Source organism: Urocitellus parryii, chromosome 8 (assembly GCF_045843805.1).
Source record: "Urocitellus parryii isolate mUroPar1 chromosome 8, mUroPar1.hap1, whole genome shotgun sequence".
Classification (NCBI taxonomy): domain Eukaryota; kingdom Metazoa; phylum Chordata; class Mammalia; order Rodentia; family Sciuridae; genus Urocitellus; species Urocitellus parryii.
In genome coordinates, this window is record NC_135538.1 from 61550341 (window position 1) to 61571355 (window position 21015).

Here is a 21015-nt window from a genome sequence, read left to right on the forward strand (position 1 = left end):
AATAATATCTATCTTGTGATCAGACTTTAAAAAGCCAAAATAAAAAAATAGTAGAGGCAATGTTGCTTTTAATTTAAATATAATCAACATTGTTGAAACATCAGTATATTGATTATTTTTGTCAAACTGACCTTTGTGACTATATTGTACTGCTGTTCAGATTCCTGTTTTAATCTCATTAGATGATTTTTCCTCTCTAACGTGCCCTTTCAGAGCATCTGCACCAAGTAGTAAACCGAAAGGAGCAGATGTCAAGAACCTTAGTGTAGTTTAGTAAATTTTTCTGTCTATATCAAATTAAATTGATGAGATAGTTAGTACTATTAAATATAGCTTTGTAAAGTTTAAAAACAGTTTTAGAAAATATATGTATTTGAAATTTGTGAAAATCTTTAGTTATGTGACCATGTTTGTAGTTAAGCATGAGCAATTGTCTTTTCATTTCAGCTTGCCTACATGTTGCCTGTGTTGTGCAGCAAAAAGATGCCAGACAGTGGTTTGCTGAGCTTTCTGTGGATATGGAAAAGGTATTTAAAATTTTTTGAATTTCAACATTTTCAAATTCATGTCTTATTTACTTACCTTCAGCTTAAAACCTTATGATGCTCACCAGGCTAAGAAGATTGTTGATTAAATATTAAGAAATACATGCTTGATGAAAGGTTGATATTAGTTTTTTTAAGTTATATTTATCTTTCTGGCTTTAGGTTAAATAGAATGGTAAACTTTTGGCTCGATTTGTTGCAGAGTAGCCTCTAACTTCCAGGATTATATAAAAAGCTACCTAGTGATCACTAAACACTACCAGGAACTTCTGTAAAACAGCACATTGGTGGCAAAGCCCTATTTTCTACCTTTTCTGCTCAAGTGTTGAAAGCATTACAATTAATCCAACTTTAACTCTGTGTGGGTAGAGAAAAAAGAGCTAAACTTGGCAACTAGATATGACATAATAACAGTTGCAGTTTTAGGTCATCTTAACTGATATGTAGAGTAGTTAACAATCAAAACAATGTCTTATGTGTAATACTTCCCCTTAAATTGTTTGAGAAAATTGATATTAAAGGAATACTCAATAGTGGTATATACCTTCATGATTTCAACCTTTACTGTTTGTACCTTGCTAGTTTGTTTTGGCTTAAGAGGACAGAAATCAACTAGATATGAGATAAGGATGGATAGGGCATACATGTTGAAAGGTAAGTGGCTATAAAGCCTAAATAACAGTGTGGTGGAAAATACTGTTCTCAAATTTTTTGTTAGGATTATCTAACCTGAATTCTCAAGGACACAGACTCATCTTTTTACCATTTTTGAAGGGTGCCTCATATATGATGTCTGTTCTTTATAGGTACTAAATATTGCTCTTTTTTTTTTTTTTTTTTTGCCACTGAGAACTTTTCAAATATTTTCTTGTAGATTTTGGAAATAATCAGGGTTATTTTAAAACTATATGAACAGTGGAAGAATTTTGATGAGAGAAAAGAGATGGCAACTATTCTTAGTAAGATGCCGAAACCAAAACCACCTCCAAACAGGTACTTTGTAAACTTTTAATTATTGACTTAATTATATATATATATACATATATAGTACTCATTTATCTTTTTCTTTCTTAGATTTTGTTTTGTACCTTTTTCTTAAAACTTCTATCAAAATTTCTTGATTCATCCTATTTTTTTGAATTTGTAATTTGAGACTCTCATTTTAAAAAATACATTAATCTGATCTATTTAATAACTTTTCCAAATGCAGTGGAGGTCTGTTACAGGTATCCCTCAACATATAGCCACATACTATACATAAATTTAAACAGAACAGTATTATACAAAGTCATTTGAAATTCAGTGATAAGGAATTCTGCAGTCAATTTGACTAAGTAACATTCCTCTTCTCCACTTACTGGCTATTATTCTATTTTATGAATTTCAGTAGCAGTTTTTTAAAATTTTGATAAATGATATGATAAAGATAAGAATTTTGGTTTTTAAGTGATCCTATGAACCACAGCACACAACATACCTTTTCTAAGTATTAATCACCTGTGCTAAAGAGTTTTTCTTTTTTTTCTTTTCTTTTTTTTTTTTTTTTTAATAGGATCTGTTTGTTTAGTTCTTTGGTTCAGCCCTCACAATATATCAGGCCAGATTATTTGAGGTAGGAAGAAAGGTGAGGAGGAAAATAAATGCTACCCATCTTAATAATTTATTTAGAAAGATAATTTGTATAACAGTAAGATAGATTTATAGATTGCTACTGATGAAATGTTACAGTCTGGAAAAAAAAATAGTACTTATAACAAGGAGCTGTTCAAGGCAGTCATTCAAACAGCTACCTTTGGATGCATTTTTTGCAGAAATTCCCTGAGTGATTCTCCACTAGTGGCAGGGCCTGAAGCTGCAAGATGATGGTGGACAAGATAAGGCAATAATCCTATTGCCACAGTTACTGGTATTTTCAGCTTTAGTTCTTTTTAAATATGTAGCATTTTCCAGGAAATTACTTAATTTTTTCTGACTTACAAGGTTTGTTGTAATTACATCTGATTTTATTATGCCATTGAACAGCAGACTTTTAGAAAAAAAAAATTTTTTTATTTTCCTAAATAGTAGAAATAGGATTTTATATGTAAGATTTAATTTTGTAGGACTTTTGTTCAGAAGTTGTGATCTCTATGTTGAGTGATACCTGTAATAACAATGATATCCATAACCCTAATTTAAATTTTTTGAGTGTATATGAACACTAACTTCCATACTGCTTGTAATGTGTGAGAGTACAAAGTGCATAAGAATAAAAACATAAAACCAAATGTTAGTCTTCTGGATTTTAATTTTTCCACATCTGTGTCTTAATCAGAAATGTCTTTGTAGAGTTATGCTGCAGATTCAGAAATTAATAGGCTTATCAGGGTGTTGAAAATGAATCTTTTAATTAGTATAAAATCTCTTTCTTCCCCATTTGAACAGTGAAGGAGAGCAGGGTCCAAATGGAAGTCAGAACTCTAGCTACAGTCAATCTTAAAACATTCCGAAGAATTCCGTAGTGGACCACTTGGAAATAAACCATTGGACAGATTTCAGTAATGTCTTCAGTGGAATACAAATGAAAATGAATAGCTTGTTTCTGTCAAGCATATTGGGAATTGATTTTATTTTTGCAAAATAAGTTTTTCTTTACCTAATTTGATTCTAGTACATAATTGATAAAAATCTCTTAATTATAAAAGTTTGGAAAGGTTCTATGGGGACCTACAGACAGACATACATAGACATTTCATGATTAATAGCTTTTGATTAGTATATTTCTTAATTTGGATGAAAGACATTGTAGCTTTTTATTAAGCCAGAAAACATGAAACATAATTTGTTTAAAATTCTGTGGTCATTGAGGGATCAAAAAAGGACATACAGTCAATATATGAGGGTTCCCCGCCCCCCTCTCTGGAAGTTAAACTTTAAAACTGTATAAAAACTGTATAAAATCTTACAAAATCCTGGAAGATTTTGATAATGATGTTGATAATTTCAGGGAAATTAATCAAGTACCTATTGATTTTAAAATGTATTTTATTCAGTAGTTTGGGTGTCTTGCCATGGAAAATAATAGCCTGGCCTAGCAGAAAAGTGCAATATGTATAGGATACTTTGACATTTTAAAAGCTATATTAATTCCGTAACCATTTTGAAATGCTGGGCAAACTTTTTTAAAAAAGTGAATCATACATGAAGTTATTTGCAATTAATTCAATTAATGAGACATTTTGAAAGTTTAATTGGATAAAATACCATAATGAGGTTGAAATTTTGATAAATTTTTAATGTTGATTTTTAATCTGTGAAAAAAATTTTTTTATAAGATACGTGCCCTAGTTTAATTTTGTATCTTCATGTGGATTTACAGATTTACTGCAGGTATCCTGAGCCAGGAATACAATCAGGTTTCAGACCAGTTTGAAACTGGCTATTCTTAATTTTCATGAGTGTAGGACCATCAGATTAAATGTTATGTCAGTGGACTATGCTGTCTGTGGAACTTAATAAATTAATCATTTTCTTCAGACCTGAAGGAGAGTGATAAAACTTGGAGTCATAGGATATTAATGTACAATTTAAGGATTAAAAAATTTTCTATAAATAAATTGTGAACAATGGATTATTAAATGTTGACTTCCTTCCTAGTATAAGACTGCAAGAATAAAAGTAAATTCTTCAGCTATATTGACCAGTGTCTTGAATTCATCTTTTTGAATTTGCCTTTTATTTTCTGAAAATCCTTCTTTGATAAGTATTAAAGTCTTCTATATTTTATCAAGGGGGTGATTTCAAATGGTTTATAAACAGACTTTAAGTCCTATTTTCTTAGGGAGAGTATTAGATGAGCCAGAAAGGGAGACAATGTATAAAATCAGTACCAAAGATCAGTATGGATCTCCTAAGCTTATGGTAGGGTAAAAAATAAGAAAACAAACTCTCCTCAGGTCTGAAGGAATTAATGTTGGGTTTGGGATGGCTGGGCAGAGTGATTATTTATTACAATAATTAATTGTAAAGTTTTCCTTTAAACTTACCTATCTTAAAAAGTTTACTTTTAAAATTAATACATATGCCTCAGTTTTGTTTGCAGCCTCTTATTGTGGAAAACTTAAAACAATATACAAGAACAGAGCAGTATAGTGAATGTCCATGTACCTATCACACAGCTTCAGCAATTATTAATTCATAGCCAATTTCATTTTATCTAAACTTCAAGCTGTCTTCAGTTTGCATATTATTTTGAAGCAAATCCCAGATATTGTATTTCATTTCATCTATAAATATTTTAGGACCTACTCCTAAGAGATAATGGTTCTTTTAAAAAACTGTACAGTATCATGCTGTATAGAATTATTAAAAATGGTTATCAAATACTCAGTTCAAATTTTCAGTTATCTCATAAATATCACAAAAATATTAATTGATTATAGTCAGGATTTAAATAAGGACTACACATTGCAATTCATTGACAAATTCTTTAAGTTGTTTTAAATTTATGGGTTCTTCATCTCACTTTAAAAATTCCCCTTTTTTGTTTTAATTGTCTACTAAAAGTTTCTCATGACATGAATTTTGTTGATTAAATCCTTTACATGCCATTTAACATGTTTTCTCCTATGTATTTTATATAAATTGGTAATTGAATCTAAAGACTTGATTACATTCAGGTTCTTTTTTGGGGTATAGACTACTGTATAAGATGGTAGTCTTCCATCAGGAGGCATGTAATGGCTGTTTGTTTCTTCCTGTAATTTACCAACCACTGAAGATATGTATGGTTTAAAAAAAATCAGTTATTAAATAGGATACACTGTCCAGTATGATAGCCACTAGTGCCTATGGCTATTGAACATTTGAAATGTGGCTAATCTGAATCAAGATGTGCTGTAAATGTAAAAATACATGTTATATTTCAAGTACTTAGTACAAAACAGAAGAATGTAAAATTTCAGTAATTTGTTTTATAAAGATTACGTTTTAAATGATAATATTTTGGATACATAGGATTAAATAAAACATTTTAAAAATTAATTTCAATGTTTCTTTAATTTTTTAATATAAAAAATTTTAAATTACATATTCATAATATCACATAATGATTTGGACAGTTGCATTGGACAGTTTCTTTACCATATAAGGAAAATGTTAATTTCCTGTCCCATTTCACCCACATTTCATTCCTACTCTCCACACTTTAACTTCCCTGCTATTTATTTTGATATTTCTAAGTGACAGGCATTTGATATTGCATTATTGTAGTTACTGTGTGGTACGTATATTGTATTCTCTCTGTTTATTAAGTCAATTCTCAGAGCAGTTTTACTTTAGAAATGAGGAGATTCAGAAACAGGAGGGTTAAAGATGTAAATGCTGGAGCTTAGGTTCTTGTTTTTAAAACCTGGGTGTCTGAGCTCCAGATACTGTATGGCCTCCTCTGCTTAGCCTTCTCTCTTTTTTTTTAATTCAGTTTTTTTTTTCAATTGTAAATATTATTATCTACTAACTTCCTGCTACAGAAGATGAAGATTTTGCTTTCTCATCCATCTCCCTTTGTTCTTCCCCTTTTCAAACCTGTTCCTGTACTGGGACTTCTCCTATCATGTAATTATACAATTTTTGGTAAATTCATATTTAATATATATTAGGCATACTTAGATAATGTCATTTATATTACTTTGATTAAATTTCTTTTAAAATATTTTGTCTTTCTAGAACTAGTGACTGATTAACTCGGTTATAATATGTTTGCTTTACTTTATCTGTTAATTTATCCCAAAACCATTTGTTACTATTCTTTTATTCCCCAAAATCACTCATGTGGAAATATTTTTCCTGAGCCCTTCATTCTCCAGTCTGGACTGATTACATTGTAGGGAAAGTAGCACCATTATAATCATAGAACTGATTTATTGGGACTTCCCTTTTTTTTTCTCTCGTATGGTTAGATATCTAAGTCTTTTATGTAACACCTTGTTCTTGTTTGAGAGTTCAATGTGTTTTTGTTATTATAAGGATATTTAGGGTTTTTGGTTCTTTTGAAATTTTCTTTGATCCCTGTATTAACACCATTTACCTGAAGTTCCTTTTTTCCTATATGATTTGTTTATAATCTTTCATGTTAGAATGCCTTATTTGTCTGAGGATCCTTTATATTAGAGGGGAACAAAGGAAGATGATTGGAAGGTCTCTGTACACACGTAGGACTTTTCAGTGGTGGGCTTCATTGTAATGTAAAGGATCAACAAAACATTTTCATGGGCCATCCTCTCACTCCACCATCATTTTCTGGTTTTCCTTTGGGATGGATCAGTTTTTCCAGGTAGGAATCTTCTAGCTTTCTATCTCAGGTGGAAGAAGGTGAATTGTCTGAGATCTTGGAGACAAGATAACTAGCAAGAAGCTAGTTATCTCATTGTTCAATATTCAGAATTTTAGTTTACTTTCCTGTTTTCTCTAAGGGGTTACACTGCCATTCAGTGTAACCCCTTAGAGAATATTTAGCTGAAAATTTCACCTATGTTCTCTACCCATAAATGCTAAGTGGACGCCAACAACAACCCAAAATATCAGCTACCTATAACCAGATACCATATGGTACAGATTCTCACAGAAATAATAATGATGATTATAAAAAGAGTTTTAAATATTCAGCACCTATTATCTGATACACTTGAATCAGACTCTACTATTATAATGCCTTTAAACATTCCTCCTTTTTCCTTCCTTATGTTGCTCCTGGAGAAACCCATAGCACTGAAAAGTGGTGATGACACTATTTTTGCAGCCCTTATAGATATTGAACAGTATTTTTTACCAAATGGTGAGAATAACATTCAAGTTTTTCATTTTCTTTGATAATGTAAAATTCCTCACAAAGTAGCTGCTGATCATACCTCCATGCAGTATTCTCATGTCATATACATTCTAAATAGCAAAAAGATACATTACCACAGAATCTAAGAGACCCTGCTGAGATCAAAAACAGGTAAGAAAGGCAGTGTGAATAAAAGAAACCTGAATCACTGACTCAGAATTCTGTCAATTTTTGCCACTTTTTCTAGGATTTCTCCCTTCTCTTCCATTCTAAGAGTGCTGTAGGGTACATAATGGCACTTAAATATATAATCTAGCTTTTCTCTAAAACTTTCAATCTATCCTTGTATTATCAAAGTAAGAGTGATATACTCCCATGGTTGAAATAAAACAGTTACTTGTTGAGTGATATATTAAATCATGTTATATTTTTACATTTGAGGCCTTTGATACCACAGACCTCAATAATGGTTTTACTCATTTATCTATTTTTGGTATTTTGGGTTGAATTCCAGGACCTCTTGCATGATAGCAAATGCTTTATCACTGAGCTACATCTTCAGTACTTTTAAAAAATTGTATTTTAAGGCAGGGTCTTGGTAAGTTGGCCTTGAACTTGAGATCCTCCTGCCTCACCTCCAAAGTAGCTGGGATTAAAGTGTTAACAATATTGTTAGTGCTTATGTGCCCCTTCCTCTGCTTTCAATGAAAATATCCTAAATTTGGTATTTTCATAATTTACTCATATTATATATGCCCATATACCTAAGTAATATTATTTTGTATGTTTTAAAATTATGTTGCACAGTGTTTCTTTAATGTTTTTTTCCTCAACATTGTGAGAGTCATCCATATTAATACCTATACCTCTATTTTTTTTTTCATTTTCACTAATCTTGTCATAAGCTGTGTCTGATCTGCTAAATCCATTTACCATCTGTTAGGTGTTTAATTTCAGTTATTGTATTTTTAAGTTCTAGAATTTTATTTGATACTTTCTTGTCTCCATTCTCTGATAAATTTTTCCTTTTATCTAAGCTATTAAATATATTAATCGTATTTTAAAGTCTGTCTGAAAATTCTAATATATGATAGATCTTCTGTGGAAAGTATTATCTTTATATTTTTTTTCCTTCAATCATGAGCTCCTACTTAATTGTAGGCACCAGTTTTTGTCTGGCCTTGAGCTAAAAATGTGTTATTTTTAAATGTTTGAAAAATTATCTAAATAATAATAATAATTAGCAACGCATGAAACTTAACATAAAATTCAAACCTAAGGGCCCATACAAAGTTTTTAATAGAATATAATTACACTTAAAATATTCATGTGTTATCTGTGGCTGCTTTTGTTGTGATACAATAGCAGAGTTGAGTAGTTGCTGTACAAACCTAATGACAATGAGCCTACAATATTCTAAACTATTGCCAACCCCTGCTCTCACTAGAAAATATTTCTCTCCAGACAAGTTCTACTTCTGATAGGTCCTTAGGGTATCAGGAAGATCACCTTAATTCATTCAGGATTTAATGGATTCAAAGTTTATCTTAAGCTTTTGTGACGGCTGGTCAATTTCTGGCTCACCTATAGTTGATAGTTCTAACTAAAAGCATGGTGTATTTACTCAGGTTCCCGTTCCTTGTTGGGTCCAGTGTTGGTTCATTCTCAATAACTTTCCTTCTCCCTGAGATCATAACTTCAAATCCTTGTTGCCTCCAAAATTAACGCTTTTAAACTGACCATATATATTTGTGTGTGTGTGTGTGTGTGTGTGTGTGTGTGTGTGTGTGTGTGCGTGCACGTGCACATGCATATGTGCCTTTTCCAACTTTCCTGATTCTTGTAGGGAGTTTAGTCTATAAGAAACTAGACTGACATTGTCAAAGTTCAAGGTATCACATCTCCAGATTCTGAAATCTTTCTGTCTCATTTAGGACAGATCAAATCCTTATAGTTAGTCCTAAAGCCTTACATGCTCTGAATGACTACATGGATGAGAGTAAAAACAGGGTCAAAAGAGGCATAAATAAGAAAGCAGGTTTATTTGCCATCAGTGCACTAGCACGTAACAAGTATAGGACTTAATATTCCAAAGATATACATCCATGGTGTTGGGAGTCACTTATATTTAGACATTTTTATATATTTTCATTATTTTTTTAAGTATAATTACTAATAGAAAAACACATTTTTGTCCTTGCTTCAATGAGTTTTGTCAAACACGTATACTTATACCTATGTATACAGTACCTCAGTGGAGGTACAGAACATTTCCATCACCTTTGGAAGTTCATTCCTTGCCTTTTCTAGTTAAATCTACCCTCCACAGAAGTAATCACTGTTTTGATTTTTATCCCCATGTTAATCATTAATTTTTAAATGGCAAATTAAAACACTACTATGAGTTGCTGGGTGTTACTGATATTTTCATTTTTCAAATTTTACCTGCTTCTCTAGATTTGTTTTTTCTCCCCGCCTTTTGTGTGGTTCTAGGGACCAAATCGAGGGCCTCTCACATTCCAGATAAGTTACCCTACCACTAAGCTATGTCCACAGCCTTTTTTTTTTTTTTAAATTTTATTTTAAAGTAAGGTCTAGCTAAACAGCCTACGCTGGCCTTGAATTTGGCATCTACCTGCCTCAGCATCCCCAGTAGCTGGGATTATAGACCATGTACCACCATACCCAAATTGACCCCAGATTCTTTTTATTTATTTATTTATTTTTGTTAAGGTCAAGTCTGCCTCTTAATCTAGTATTTTAGTTTAAAGCTTCTCTGATGAAAAAAACTTATACTAACATTAATAGTCACATGCAATACAGGTATGTAATATCTAATACAGGTAACTTGGTCTTTTAGAATAATATTGAACTATCCTGAATTAGTAAAAATTAACTTCTAGAATCCAAACTCATATTTCCATGGCAAGTCATATACATTATTCTTAATCCTCAGTAGCCCTTGAAAGTGGATGGGGGGAGTGGTATTCTCAATTTACAGATGAGAAAAAGACTGCACAAGTTGTTGAAATATAATACCCCTTAGAATTAACCAACTGCTTCCAGAAATATATTTTTCTTTTGCTCATTGAAGTACTCCAGGTTGCAGGTGCACAAGGAAACAGCCAATTTGTATTACAAAACTCAATTTCCTTTTTTGTTTTCTGAAAATTCATAGGTTTCCCATTCCTTCCATCCTCCAGCATAGTGTTGAGCCCTGAAAAGACAGTAAAGAGTGAACATTCTCTCCTGTTTTATAACAGGGTTTGATAGAAATTTCAGAAATGTAATGAAACTAATATTAGACTCTCCAGACTATTTTTAAAAATTGTGTTGCTTTTGAGTAAGATGAAAAGAGAGAGGCTCTTTGTCTTGCTATCCTGCACTTACTGACAGTAATTATAAGGAAAAATAATTTGTTTGATGCTAGGGGATCAAATGCAGGGCCTATGCATGCTAGGCACTTATCTAGAACATTGATCTACTCCTCAAAGTGTCTGTTTCAATAAATGTGTGAAACATTGCAGTATGTTGAGGTTTTTTTTTTTTTTTTTTGTGTGTGTGTGTACCAGGGATTGAACTCAGGGGCACTCATCCGCTGAGCCACACCCCCAGCCCTGTTTTGTTTTTTATTTAGAGGCAGAATCTCACTGAATTGTTAAGCACCTCGCCATTGCTGAGGCTGGCTTTGAACTCATAATCCTCTTGCCTCAGCCTCCTGAGCCGCTGGGATTAGAGACATGCCACCACACCTGGCACAATATACATTCTTGAATCTATTTCTTCCTTCATTTTACTCACCTGTGAAAGCCCAGAGATATTGCTGTGTCCAGAGCCTTTTTGCTTCTCCTTCCGGCTAAACAAGAAAACACTAGACTATCGGATTTGGATGGCTTTACTTCATGGTACTTCTCTTTGAAGTCTCTTGGGTTCATCTGTAGAGCTTCACTTACCTCATTCACTGGGGAAAATATGTGAAGAATTTCAATTAATTTTTGATACAGAGTTATTGAGAAAATATATTTCTTAAAGACACATGTCACTTACATGGTATATTGACAGATCCTGGGATTTTTCCGTATTCAAGAATTTCCCATGTCTCTCTGACATCAATTAGCATAATGTTTTTGGAATTCAACAGGTTTTTGAGTTCCTTATAAGTGACAGCCTTAGAAGTAGCAGTACAAAAATTGTGACAGTTTTCCTTTATTGACTTCAAATCTGGAAAAAAATAAAATAATTTGGACAATTTTAAAGTAACATCATGCTAAGCACAGTGGTGCATTCCCATAATCCCAGCCGCTAGGGAGGCTGAGGCAGGAAGATCATGAATTCAAAGCCAGCCTCAGCAAAAGTGAGGTGTGAGCAACTCAGTGAGACCCTGACTCTAAATAAAATACTAAATAGGGCTGGAGATGTGGCTCACTGGTGGAGTACCCCTGAGTTCAATCCCCAATACAACAACAACAAAAAAAATTAACTATTAACAGCCAGAAAGAGTAGCTTAAGTGTTTCCTCTCTACTGTCAGTCATCTAACTATAGTTGGTGTTTTTTCTTTAAAAAAAAAAAACTATTCATTTTGGATTGTAATGTAATAAATACATTATTTGCTTTCTGCTCCTGCTTCCTAAAACCCGTATAATTTCCTGAATGATAGTGCTAGAAGCATCTTTTGTTCTAATATTTGGTCTTTCACTCTGGTTCTATGCATAGAGCTACTGATCATACTAAGTACCTCTTTATCTGGCTATCCACCTGTACCTTTTATTATAATATCTAAAATAAACAGATAAATGTGTTTCCCTGAGTTTGCTGATCCATTCAAGCAAATTACTCAATCTGAGAAGGGGTAGTGGGAATCCTTCATTTACAGCCAGTTGTCACAACTGTGGGAGGCCTTTAATTGCCACTTCGTCTGAAGTGAGAGCAGTGTTATGGGACTGAGCCCTTAATCTATTGTGTTTTCAGTATCTTTGGGTAGTTAGTTCAGAATTAAGTTGTAAGATACCCAGTTGCTCCACAGGGAGTTGAAGAATTGCTTGGTGTAGAAAAATCCATGTTTGGTGGTAAAAGTGTTGTGAGCAGAATATAGAAAAATATTTTTTACACTTAATGCTTTCATCCTATCTCTGAGCGGCAGGATGCAGCTCTCCTTTTCCCTGAATGCTTGATGCTAGCATTTTCTCTCCGTATTCTCTCTCCAAGCCCTTCAATTGGCAGGAGCTTATAAATACACCTGCAGCTTTTGGTAACTGAATTATGGAAGTAACTTGAAAATCTTATTCTAATCCAAGTTACAATATTAAGAGAATTTTAATCTCATTTCCCTTTGTAAGCAAATATAGTAAGCCATATATTAGATGTAAGGACAGTACATTTTTTAAAAAAATATTGTTTAGTTGTCAATGGATCTTTTATTTATTTATATGTGGTGCTAAGAATCGAACCCAGTGCCTCACACATGCTAGGTAAGTGCTCTACCACAGAGCCACAAACCCAACCCCTAAGGACTGTACATTTTAAACTACACTTGTAGATACCTGATGGTACTGCTACTGCTAAGTAAATAGTAATATAATGGTATTGAACAGTAACTCATATCATGTGGTAGTCCACATTGATATTAATAAGTATATTTAAATAAATCAGGAGAAGGAATGATCATATATTAGAATTCCAACTGACAAAAGTAGAATGAATAATGGAAATAGAAAATCACTACAGATGCTCCAGTAATGTTTGTTGCAGGTAAAAACCACTGATGAATACAAGACTTAGTGGGTGAAAGTATGATGAGAAATAGAATAATATCTCCCCATAAGATATATGCTAGTTATAAAGGGAAGAGTTGAAAGATCCCGCTGTCATCAGTTATTCAAAGACAAAGTTCAGGGGCTGGGGATGTGGCTCAAGCGGTAGCGCGCTTGCCTGGCATGCGTGCGGCCCGGGTTCGATCCTTAGCACCACATACCAACAAAGATGTTGTGTCCGCCGAGAACTAGAAAATAAATATTAAAATTTAAAAAAAAAAAAAAAAAGACAAAGTTCATTAGTAATAAGCCTTGTTGATAACAGGCACTTCCTGGAACTCACATGATGCACTGAAAAAAGCACAGCATCATTTGCTTAGTATTCTTGCCAAAAATGCATGCCTGGAGTCTAATCAGAACAAACTTGGTTTACAAAATAACTAGTACTCCTAAAAAGTGTCACTATCCTGACAAAGACTGTGGAACCATCACAGATGGGAGGAGGCTAAGAAAACATTACAATGTAATGTAAATCCTGAATTGGACTGGGACTATAAAAATGACTAGGTGCAGTGGCACATGCCTGTAATCCCAGCAACATGAGAAGCCGAAGCAGGAGGATTGCCAAATTTGAGCCCAGCCTCAGCAATTTAGTGAGGCCCTCAGTGACTTAGTGAGAACCTGTCTCAAAAGAAGAAGGGCTAGGCACCATAGCTTAGTGGTAAAGCACTCCTAGGTTCAAATCTAGTACTTAAAAAAAAAAAAAAAAAGGAATATAAACGGGAAATTGATGAAATTCAAATAAGGTCTGTGAATTAGTATTTTTGTAAATATTAATTTCCTGATTTTAGTAACTATACTATTAGATGATTACATTAGGAGAAGTTGGGTAAGAATAAAGGGAACTGTTTTACTTTTCCAACTTTTGTATGGGTCTTTTAGGGCTCGGCTTGTAGCTCAGTTGGTAGAGCACTTGCCTTGCATTTGTTGAGGCACTGTGTTTGATCCTCAGCACCAAATATAAACAAATAAATAAAATAAAGGTATTGTGTCTGTCTACAACCTTTTGTATAGGTTTAAAAATATTTTAAAAATAAAATAACCAAGACATTGTTAATATTTGTATTTCACAAAAACTGACTATTTATAAGAAAAGTAAATAATGCTTCAGGGGTAGAAGAAATAATGATTCAAATTTTAAGTGTTAAATATAAAGTGAAATTGATTTAAATATTATAGACCTGTTGTAGGAAAAAGGTGTGAAGTTCTAAGTCCAGAAAGAGACCCACAATATAACTTACTGAGAATTCTGTATTTGTGAACAGTGATATTTCGAATTAGCAGGGAAATGATATTTTATTTAATAAATATGTAGGACAACTAACTAGGAGAAAACTTTAAGCAACCTATTATCTCATTCCTTTTGTATCTATAAGCTAATATCTTAGAAATACTAATTGAAGACAAGAATGAATAATTTATTGGGGGGATTGAACCCAGGGGTGTTTTACCATTGAGATACATCCCCAGTACTTTTCATTTTTTATTTTAAAGCAGGAAATTATTAGATTGCCTCGAATTTACAATCCTCCTGCCTCAGCCTTCTGGGTGGATGGGATTACAAGTGTGTGCCACTATGCTGGCATCTATGAATAATTTAAATATTGGGACAGGAAGGCCATTCTAAACATGACACAAAGATCAGAAATCATAAAGATTTGTTCTAACAAAAATGCTAAATTTACATATGGGAAAGTACAGAGAATTTGAAACAAGAGGCAGGCAGGAAGAAAATATTTGTTGCCGCAGTCCGGAAAGTACAGAGAATTTAAAACAAGAGGCAGGCAGGAAGAAAATATTTGTTGCCGCAGTCCGGCTGCAGCAGAATAGCCGGGGGGTGACGAATAACCCGTGTACGTTGATACAGCAGGAATAGGAGCCGTTTATTGTAGGGCAACAGAGCTATTTATACATTTTGCACAGCTTATCTTAATTAGCATAAACTAGATACATCAATCAACCAATAAGGAATCTCCACACTTAATGGCTCACTTTTGTTACTTCTCAAACCACTCCCTCTGACATTTTGCCAGGCACCATCCAGACTTGTTTACGAACTCTAACATTTCTCTGGCAAAATACCAGGTGTTATTTTTGACTTATTTACAGACCTTAACAATTTGTAACATAGCAAAGATAAAAAATGCTAGACATGGTGACCCACACCTAAAATCTCAGCAACTCAGTGAGGCCCTAAGCAACTTAGTGGGACCCTGTCTCAAAAGAAAATTAAAAAGGACTGAAGATGTAGGTTAGTGGTAAAGGACCCCTGGGTCATTCCCCAATATCAAAACAAACACAAAACCCCAGAAAAGATTTTTTAAAAAAAGGACAAATTAATGAGCTCACACAAAAATACCTAAGAAAAGGACAAAAATCAATAGAAAAATGGTGAAAATAAAGTGAACAGGGAATTGACATGAGAAATACAAATGGCCAATGAAATGAGAAAAGTTGTCTAACTGCACTACTAACCAAGGAAATACGAGAGTTACACAAAACTTTGTAATTGTATCAGGCTCATAAAAAAGTAAGAGGACTGATAATATGCAGTACTGGTGAGGGTGTGAGGAACTGAGTACTCTCAGACGTTATTAGGAGTATATAATGTTAACAAACTTTTGAAGGGAAATTTAGCAGTAATATTTAAAGTTTGCATCTTTTTTGCCTCATGATCTTACTTTTAGGAATTGATCTTAATATTAGTATGAATAAACACAAATGGAGATATGTTTAAATATGTTCATTGGCAGAACTCTATATAATGTTGAAAAAGTAGAAATAAGTTAGACATCCATCTATAAGGAAATTGTTATATTACAAGTGGTACATTCTACAATGGTATATTAATGTAAATTGCCCAAAATATAGAATTAAATGGAAAAAACTAGTTGGAAAACTGTGGGTAAACTTCAGGTTCCCAAACTTTCTTAGTTCACAATGCCCTAAATGTCTTGGGATTTTTTTTTTTCAGAAGCCAAAAGGATGCTTAACAGTTGTATTTATTAAGTACAGTAGTTAAGAAAAGCCAAAAGTAAGTTGCCAAAAAGCTGTCTGTAAATACCAGACACGTCTCCATTTTCTTTGACATTCTTGATGGCAAAGTGATGGAAAAAAGGACAGATATCTATAATTGTTTTAAAATACAGGTTTTTTCAGGCCAGGTGAGATGGTGCATGCCTATAATCCCAGCTACTTGGGATCCTGAGCTAGGAGGATTGTAAATATGAGGCCAGCCTGGGCAATTAGCAAGAACCTGTCTCAAAATAAAAGACTGGGGACATAGCTCAGTACCCAGTGCTTGCCTAGCATGCGTGAGACTCTGGGTTCAATCCCCATTATCGAAAAACCAAATAAACAAAATTCACAGGTTTCTATTAATTCCACTCCTAACTATATACTAAAAAGAATCGAAGACAGAGACTCAATTACTTGAACATGAATGCTCATAGCATTATGCACAATAGCCAAAGATGGAAACAACCTGAGTGTTCATGAACAAATGGGCAAATAAAATATGTCATATACATATAATGGGATATTATTCAGCCATTAAGAAGGAATGAAGTTACCCAGTGAAACAGTCCAGACACAAAAGGACAAATATATTTTTTCATTTATATGAAAATATATTCATAGACAAATTCAAAGACACTAGTTGAAGGCTACCAGGAGTTGGAGGGGGAAGGATAAGGATGTTATTGCTTCCTAGAACAAAATTTCTGTTTGCCATGATAAAATTCTGGAAATAGAAAATGGTGATGGTGGGGCAGGGCTGAGCTCAGGGGCAGAGCACTTGCCTAGCATGAACTAGGTCCTGGGCTCCATCCCCAACACCACAAATAAGAAAAATAGAAAGTGGTGATGTGGTACAATATTGTGGATGTAATTAATACTACCAAATTGTACACTCAAAAGTGGTTAAGCCAGGCCCAATGGTACATCCCTGTTTTCTCAGCAGCTCCGGAGGCTGAGGAAGGAGCATCACAAATTCAAAGCCAGCCTCACCAACTTAGCAAGGTCCTAGGCAATTTAATGAGACCGTGTCTAAAAAACATAAAAAATAAAAAGGGGTAAGGATGTGCTCAGTGGGTGTCCCTGAGTTAAATCCTTGGTACAAAAAAAAGTTAAAATGGCATATTTTATATGTATTTTAACACATTAAATAAGTTTTAAAAATACATGTTTCCTATCTTTACATTTTTAAAATTTGGTTCATTTTTGTCTGCAAGATTAGATCTAAAAACACCTGGAATCAAATTATTTCTCATTCAACTATCTGTTTTGTGAGTTGGCAGGCTGAATTTATACTTTTTCTACTGTTTATTGTTAGGAAGTAGAAAACTATGCTATTTTGTTTAGAAGAGCTTTATAGTTATACACATTAGTTAGATTCATCCTGAAAACTATGCTACTTTTATAAATTATGTTTAACTCAATTTTGGTATTTAGCTATTTGGAAACAATCACATGAAATAACTTGTGAATGAGATCAGTTATGTTTTTCTTGTAGAGTCATTAAACTGACATTTAATTTTCTATAATTCAGCTTTATACCTGTGGGAAGGCAGTGGAAGGAGGAAATAATCATTGGAGACTGGATTTCCTGCCAATTCCACTCAGTGAGCAAAAGCCTAACGAAAGCATGTTCCCATCATGAGTCTCAGCTCCCCCAAGCCTCTCATGGTATAAGCCTCTACTCAACTGTAGTCACTTAAATCAGTGAACCAATATTTTGGGGGTTTTGTTTTGTACAACATATCCTATACTTGTAAATCAACCACTTGACCTATTACTCAACCAAGAGACACTAATCTCTTCCTACACTGAAGAAACACTGGCAGTTTGGGATTTGCCAAGAAGTGATATGTGGTTCTTGAGGGATTTTTAAGAGTAATACTAAAGAGACCAGGTAGAGTATGTACTTAGCATGCTCAAGTCCCTGGGTTTGTTCCCCTACCCCACCACCAAAAAAAAAAAAAAAGTGATACTGACTATATCTGATGTTTACTTTTTTAGCCTAAACTTTGAATAATTTATAATTTTGCTGTTTTCACACCGGTACAATCTAATTTCACCTGGATACTCCTTATAGTGTACATTACAGTATGCAGACTATGCTCCTTAATATAGTCTATGATGCCCTTCAACAAGTTGTTGTGAGATTTAAATGAGGTGAATGTATATCCAGGATGTGTTATAGTTTCCATATGAGATGTCTCCCCCCAAAAGCTCTTGTGGCAATGCAGGAATGTTCGTACGTGAAATGAAATAGATAAGATTATGAAATGAACAGATTATGAGCTGTAAACTGATTAGTGGATTAATCCATATAATGGATTCATAATTTAAATAGGCTACTGGGTGATAAATGTAAGCAGATAGGGTGTGACTGGAGAAAGTAGGTCACTGGAAGAGTCCCCTTAGGGATTGTAGTTTGTCTCTGGCTCCTCTCTGGCTCTTTCTCTGCTTCTAGGAAAGAAGAGCTGAACAGTTTTCCTCCACCAAGCCCTTCTGCCATTATGTTCTGCCTAACATCGGGCCTAGAGCAAGGAAGCCAGCAGACCATGGACTGAGACCTCTGAAATCAGAAGCCAAAATAAACTTTTCCTACTCTAAGTTGTTCTTGTCAAGTATATTGGTCATAGTGACAAAAAGATAATACACACAGGACAAACAAAATAAATGCTTATTTTTGCTTTTCCTTCAGGATTTACACACACTGTTATTTCTTAAGGGTTTATTTTTTTCCCTCATTTCTACATGGGACACTCTTCCTCTCTCTTAAGACCCAATTAAATGTTGTTCATTACCTCACAATTCTACTTCTAAGTATCTATTCTAGTAAAGCACTTGTTCATATACACAAAGTGGCAGACACAATGATAATTACTGAAGAATTATTTATATGATAGCAAAGCACTGGAAATCACAATATTCATCAATAAATGGTTAAGTAAACTAAGTATATCCATACTATTACATAATTTCATATGTACCTTTACGTCTATTCATCAAAAAATGTTTAGAAGGCGTCTGGGGCTATAGCTCAGTAGAGTGCTTGCCTTGCATGCACAAGTCCCTGGGTTCAATCCCAGCACCACCAAAAAAAAAAGTGTTTAGAAGGATCTGAGGCAGCGATTAGGATAGGGGGGTGTATAAAGAGGGATGTATAAAGAGGGACTTACACTGTACTTTTTTTGGTTTGTGTAAATGAGAATATAATCATATAATATTAGCATTTTTTTAAATGAAAAAGACTCTTTAATATTTTCTCCAACATGGGTAGATTTGTTCTTTCCATAGCAGTTTAACTAGGGTGGGCGGTATATGATGATTGTTTACTTATGTCTGTTTCTCTCAGAAATGGTGAACTCCTGAGCTGCAGAGGCTGTGTCCCCAGCAGAAGGCCTGGGAGATTAGGGGCTCAATAAATGATTGCTGAATAAAGGTAAAAGGAAACAACAACTTGCTTAGAAAAGTCCATCTTAAACTCCAGAGAATGTTAAGAAGGAGTGGGAGGGCAGTGGGCCCCTGCAGCTGTATCCCCAGATAAAAGAATGGATGCTGATGGAGAGGCAGTATGTAAAGCAAAAACGAAAAAAATGGACTCAAGTCCTGCTCCGAGTTCTGGACCCAACCTCTCCACTAACCACCTTCAATGTCTTCTGCTTCTGTATCTACGACCAGGGAGGTATTTTTATGGTTTAATACGTCATAATCCTGGGTGGCTGTTTCATCCAGCAATGAGCACTCCTCTCTAGTAGGTCACAACCTGTAACTTGCAAGGCTGGGACTGGCCATCTTGCTGGCTCCTTTGGGTCGCGAATTAACCTTCATTGATCAAACAAGTAACTCTACCATTATAAATGCCCTCCCGACTAGCATCCTGGTGCCGTGTTTACCAGTCTCCCTGAGTTCCCTGAGCAGTTCCAGGCCCGCATAGGCTTGGATCTGAAGGCACAAGAAGTGCTAGTGGGTACCCAGATTTGCCAAAGAGTAATAATGGCAAAAATCTAAAGAATCGAGTACCCTCGTTAATGCCATCCTTCCCTGACATCCGAAATTAGGAGTTCTCCCTTTTTCCAGGGGTCAAGCTCACCGCAGAGCTCAGTCTCCACGGACCCGAGGACAGCCCTGCGCGCAGTCCGGAACAGCAGCCAGGGCAGCATCCTCGCCCGCTGGCGCCCGCCGCGCTGCTGACCACTTCCTCCTCCTTTCGTCGCCCCCTCCCGCCCCAGGCGCGCCGCTCCCGGCTCTCGAGCGCCCTCCAGCCAACGGCCGGCAGAACGCAGTAGTGCCGGACGGCAGAACGCAGTAGTGCCGGAAGTCGTAATTGCTGACCTAACCGTGCCGCTTTCAATCATTTGAAAAGAAACTAAGTTTTATGCTTTCTTTTTTGTTTTTGCTTTTCTTTTCTTTTTTTAATGAAAAATAGTTTAAAAGTGGAAAGTAGAAAAATATGACAAAGCTTAAATATGAAGATTTAAAGTAAATAAACTGCAACTTATAACATGATTTTTCATACATTGGATTAATTTAAAGCAGACTACATGATTTTTTTCCTAATTTTTCTTAACTTAAATACCTGGTTTAGCTAAGGTCAGTATTAAAATGATCTCATAGTGTTATCCTCCCCCCCCCCCCAAGTATTGGTTATATCTGACTATATATGATCATAGCTTTGTCAGGGTTAGGTTCAACTTTGTAAAGTATAACAGTTCACGTTGCTACAATGACAAATTACTACAAATTTACTGGTTATAAACACAAATTTATTATGTACAGTTCTGGAGATCAGTAGTCACACTTACGATAAAATCAGTGTGCCCACAAGCCTGCATTCCTTTGGAA

The 21015-nt window shown here is 34.5% G+C and overlaps 2 protein-coding genes across 6 annotated transcripts in view; one reads left to right on the plus strand and one right to left on the minus strand.

Annotated features, from left to right (window-relative positions):
• Positions 1–20335, plus strand: part of Ccnc (cyclin C) — a 40027-nt gene extending 19692 nt beyond the window's left edge. The window contains exons 10-13 of one of the 5 annotated variants that reach the window (XM_077801739.1): positions 448–527; positions 1420–1538; positions 17711–17783; positions 18638–18846. In XM_077801739.1, coding sequence (XP_077657865.1) covers positions 448–527; positions 1420–1538; positions 17711–17783; positions 18638–18823 — 458 coding nt within the window. In that variant the 3' untranslated portion in view covers positions 18824–18846. Of the gene's footprint in view, positions 1–447; positions 528–1419; positions 1539–2356; positions 2656–2969; positions 5473–17710; positions 17848–18637; positions 18847–19525; positions 19613–20250 lie in introns of those variants that run through there. The other 4 variants (XM_026402520.2, XM_026402521.2, XM_026402523.2 and 1 more) reach the window with 4 other exon arrangements.
• Positions 9894–20673, minus strand: LOC113192382 (thiosulfate sulfurtransferase/rhodanese-like domain-containing protein 3). The gene is made up of 4 exons (XM_026402524.2): positions 20264–20673; positions 11398–11571; positions 11152–11311; positions 9894–10567 (listed from the first exon to the last, which is right to left on the minus strand). The coding sequence occupies exons 1-4, from the start codon at positions 20526–20528 to the stop codon at positions 10495–10497; spliced, it is 672 nt and encodes a 223-aa protein (XP_026258309.1). The 5' UTR covers positions 20529–20673; the 3' UTR covers positions 9894–10494.
• Positions 20674–21015: the final 342 nt, after the last annotated feature.

Coding starts and splice junctions, on each gene's coding strand:
- LOC113192382 (XM_026402524.2), bottom strand. CDS start 20,528: ATGATTGAAAGCGGCACGGTTAGGTCAGCAATTACGACTTCCGGCACT. Junction 11,572..20,263: donor CGTGGAGACTGAGCTCTGCG/GTGAGCTTGACC, acceptor ATTTTTTTCCAG/ATTTGAAGTCAATAAAGGAA. Junction 11,312..11,397: donor AGGATCTGTCAATATACCAT/GTAAGTGACATG, acceptor TATTTTCCCCAG/TGAATGAGGTAAGTGAAGCT.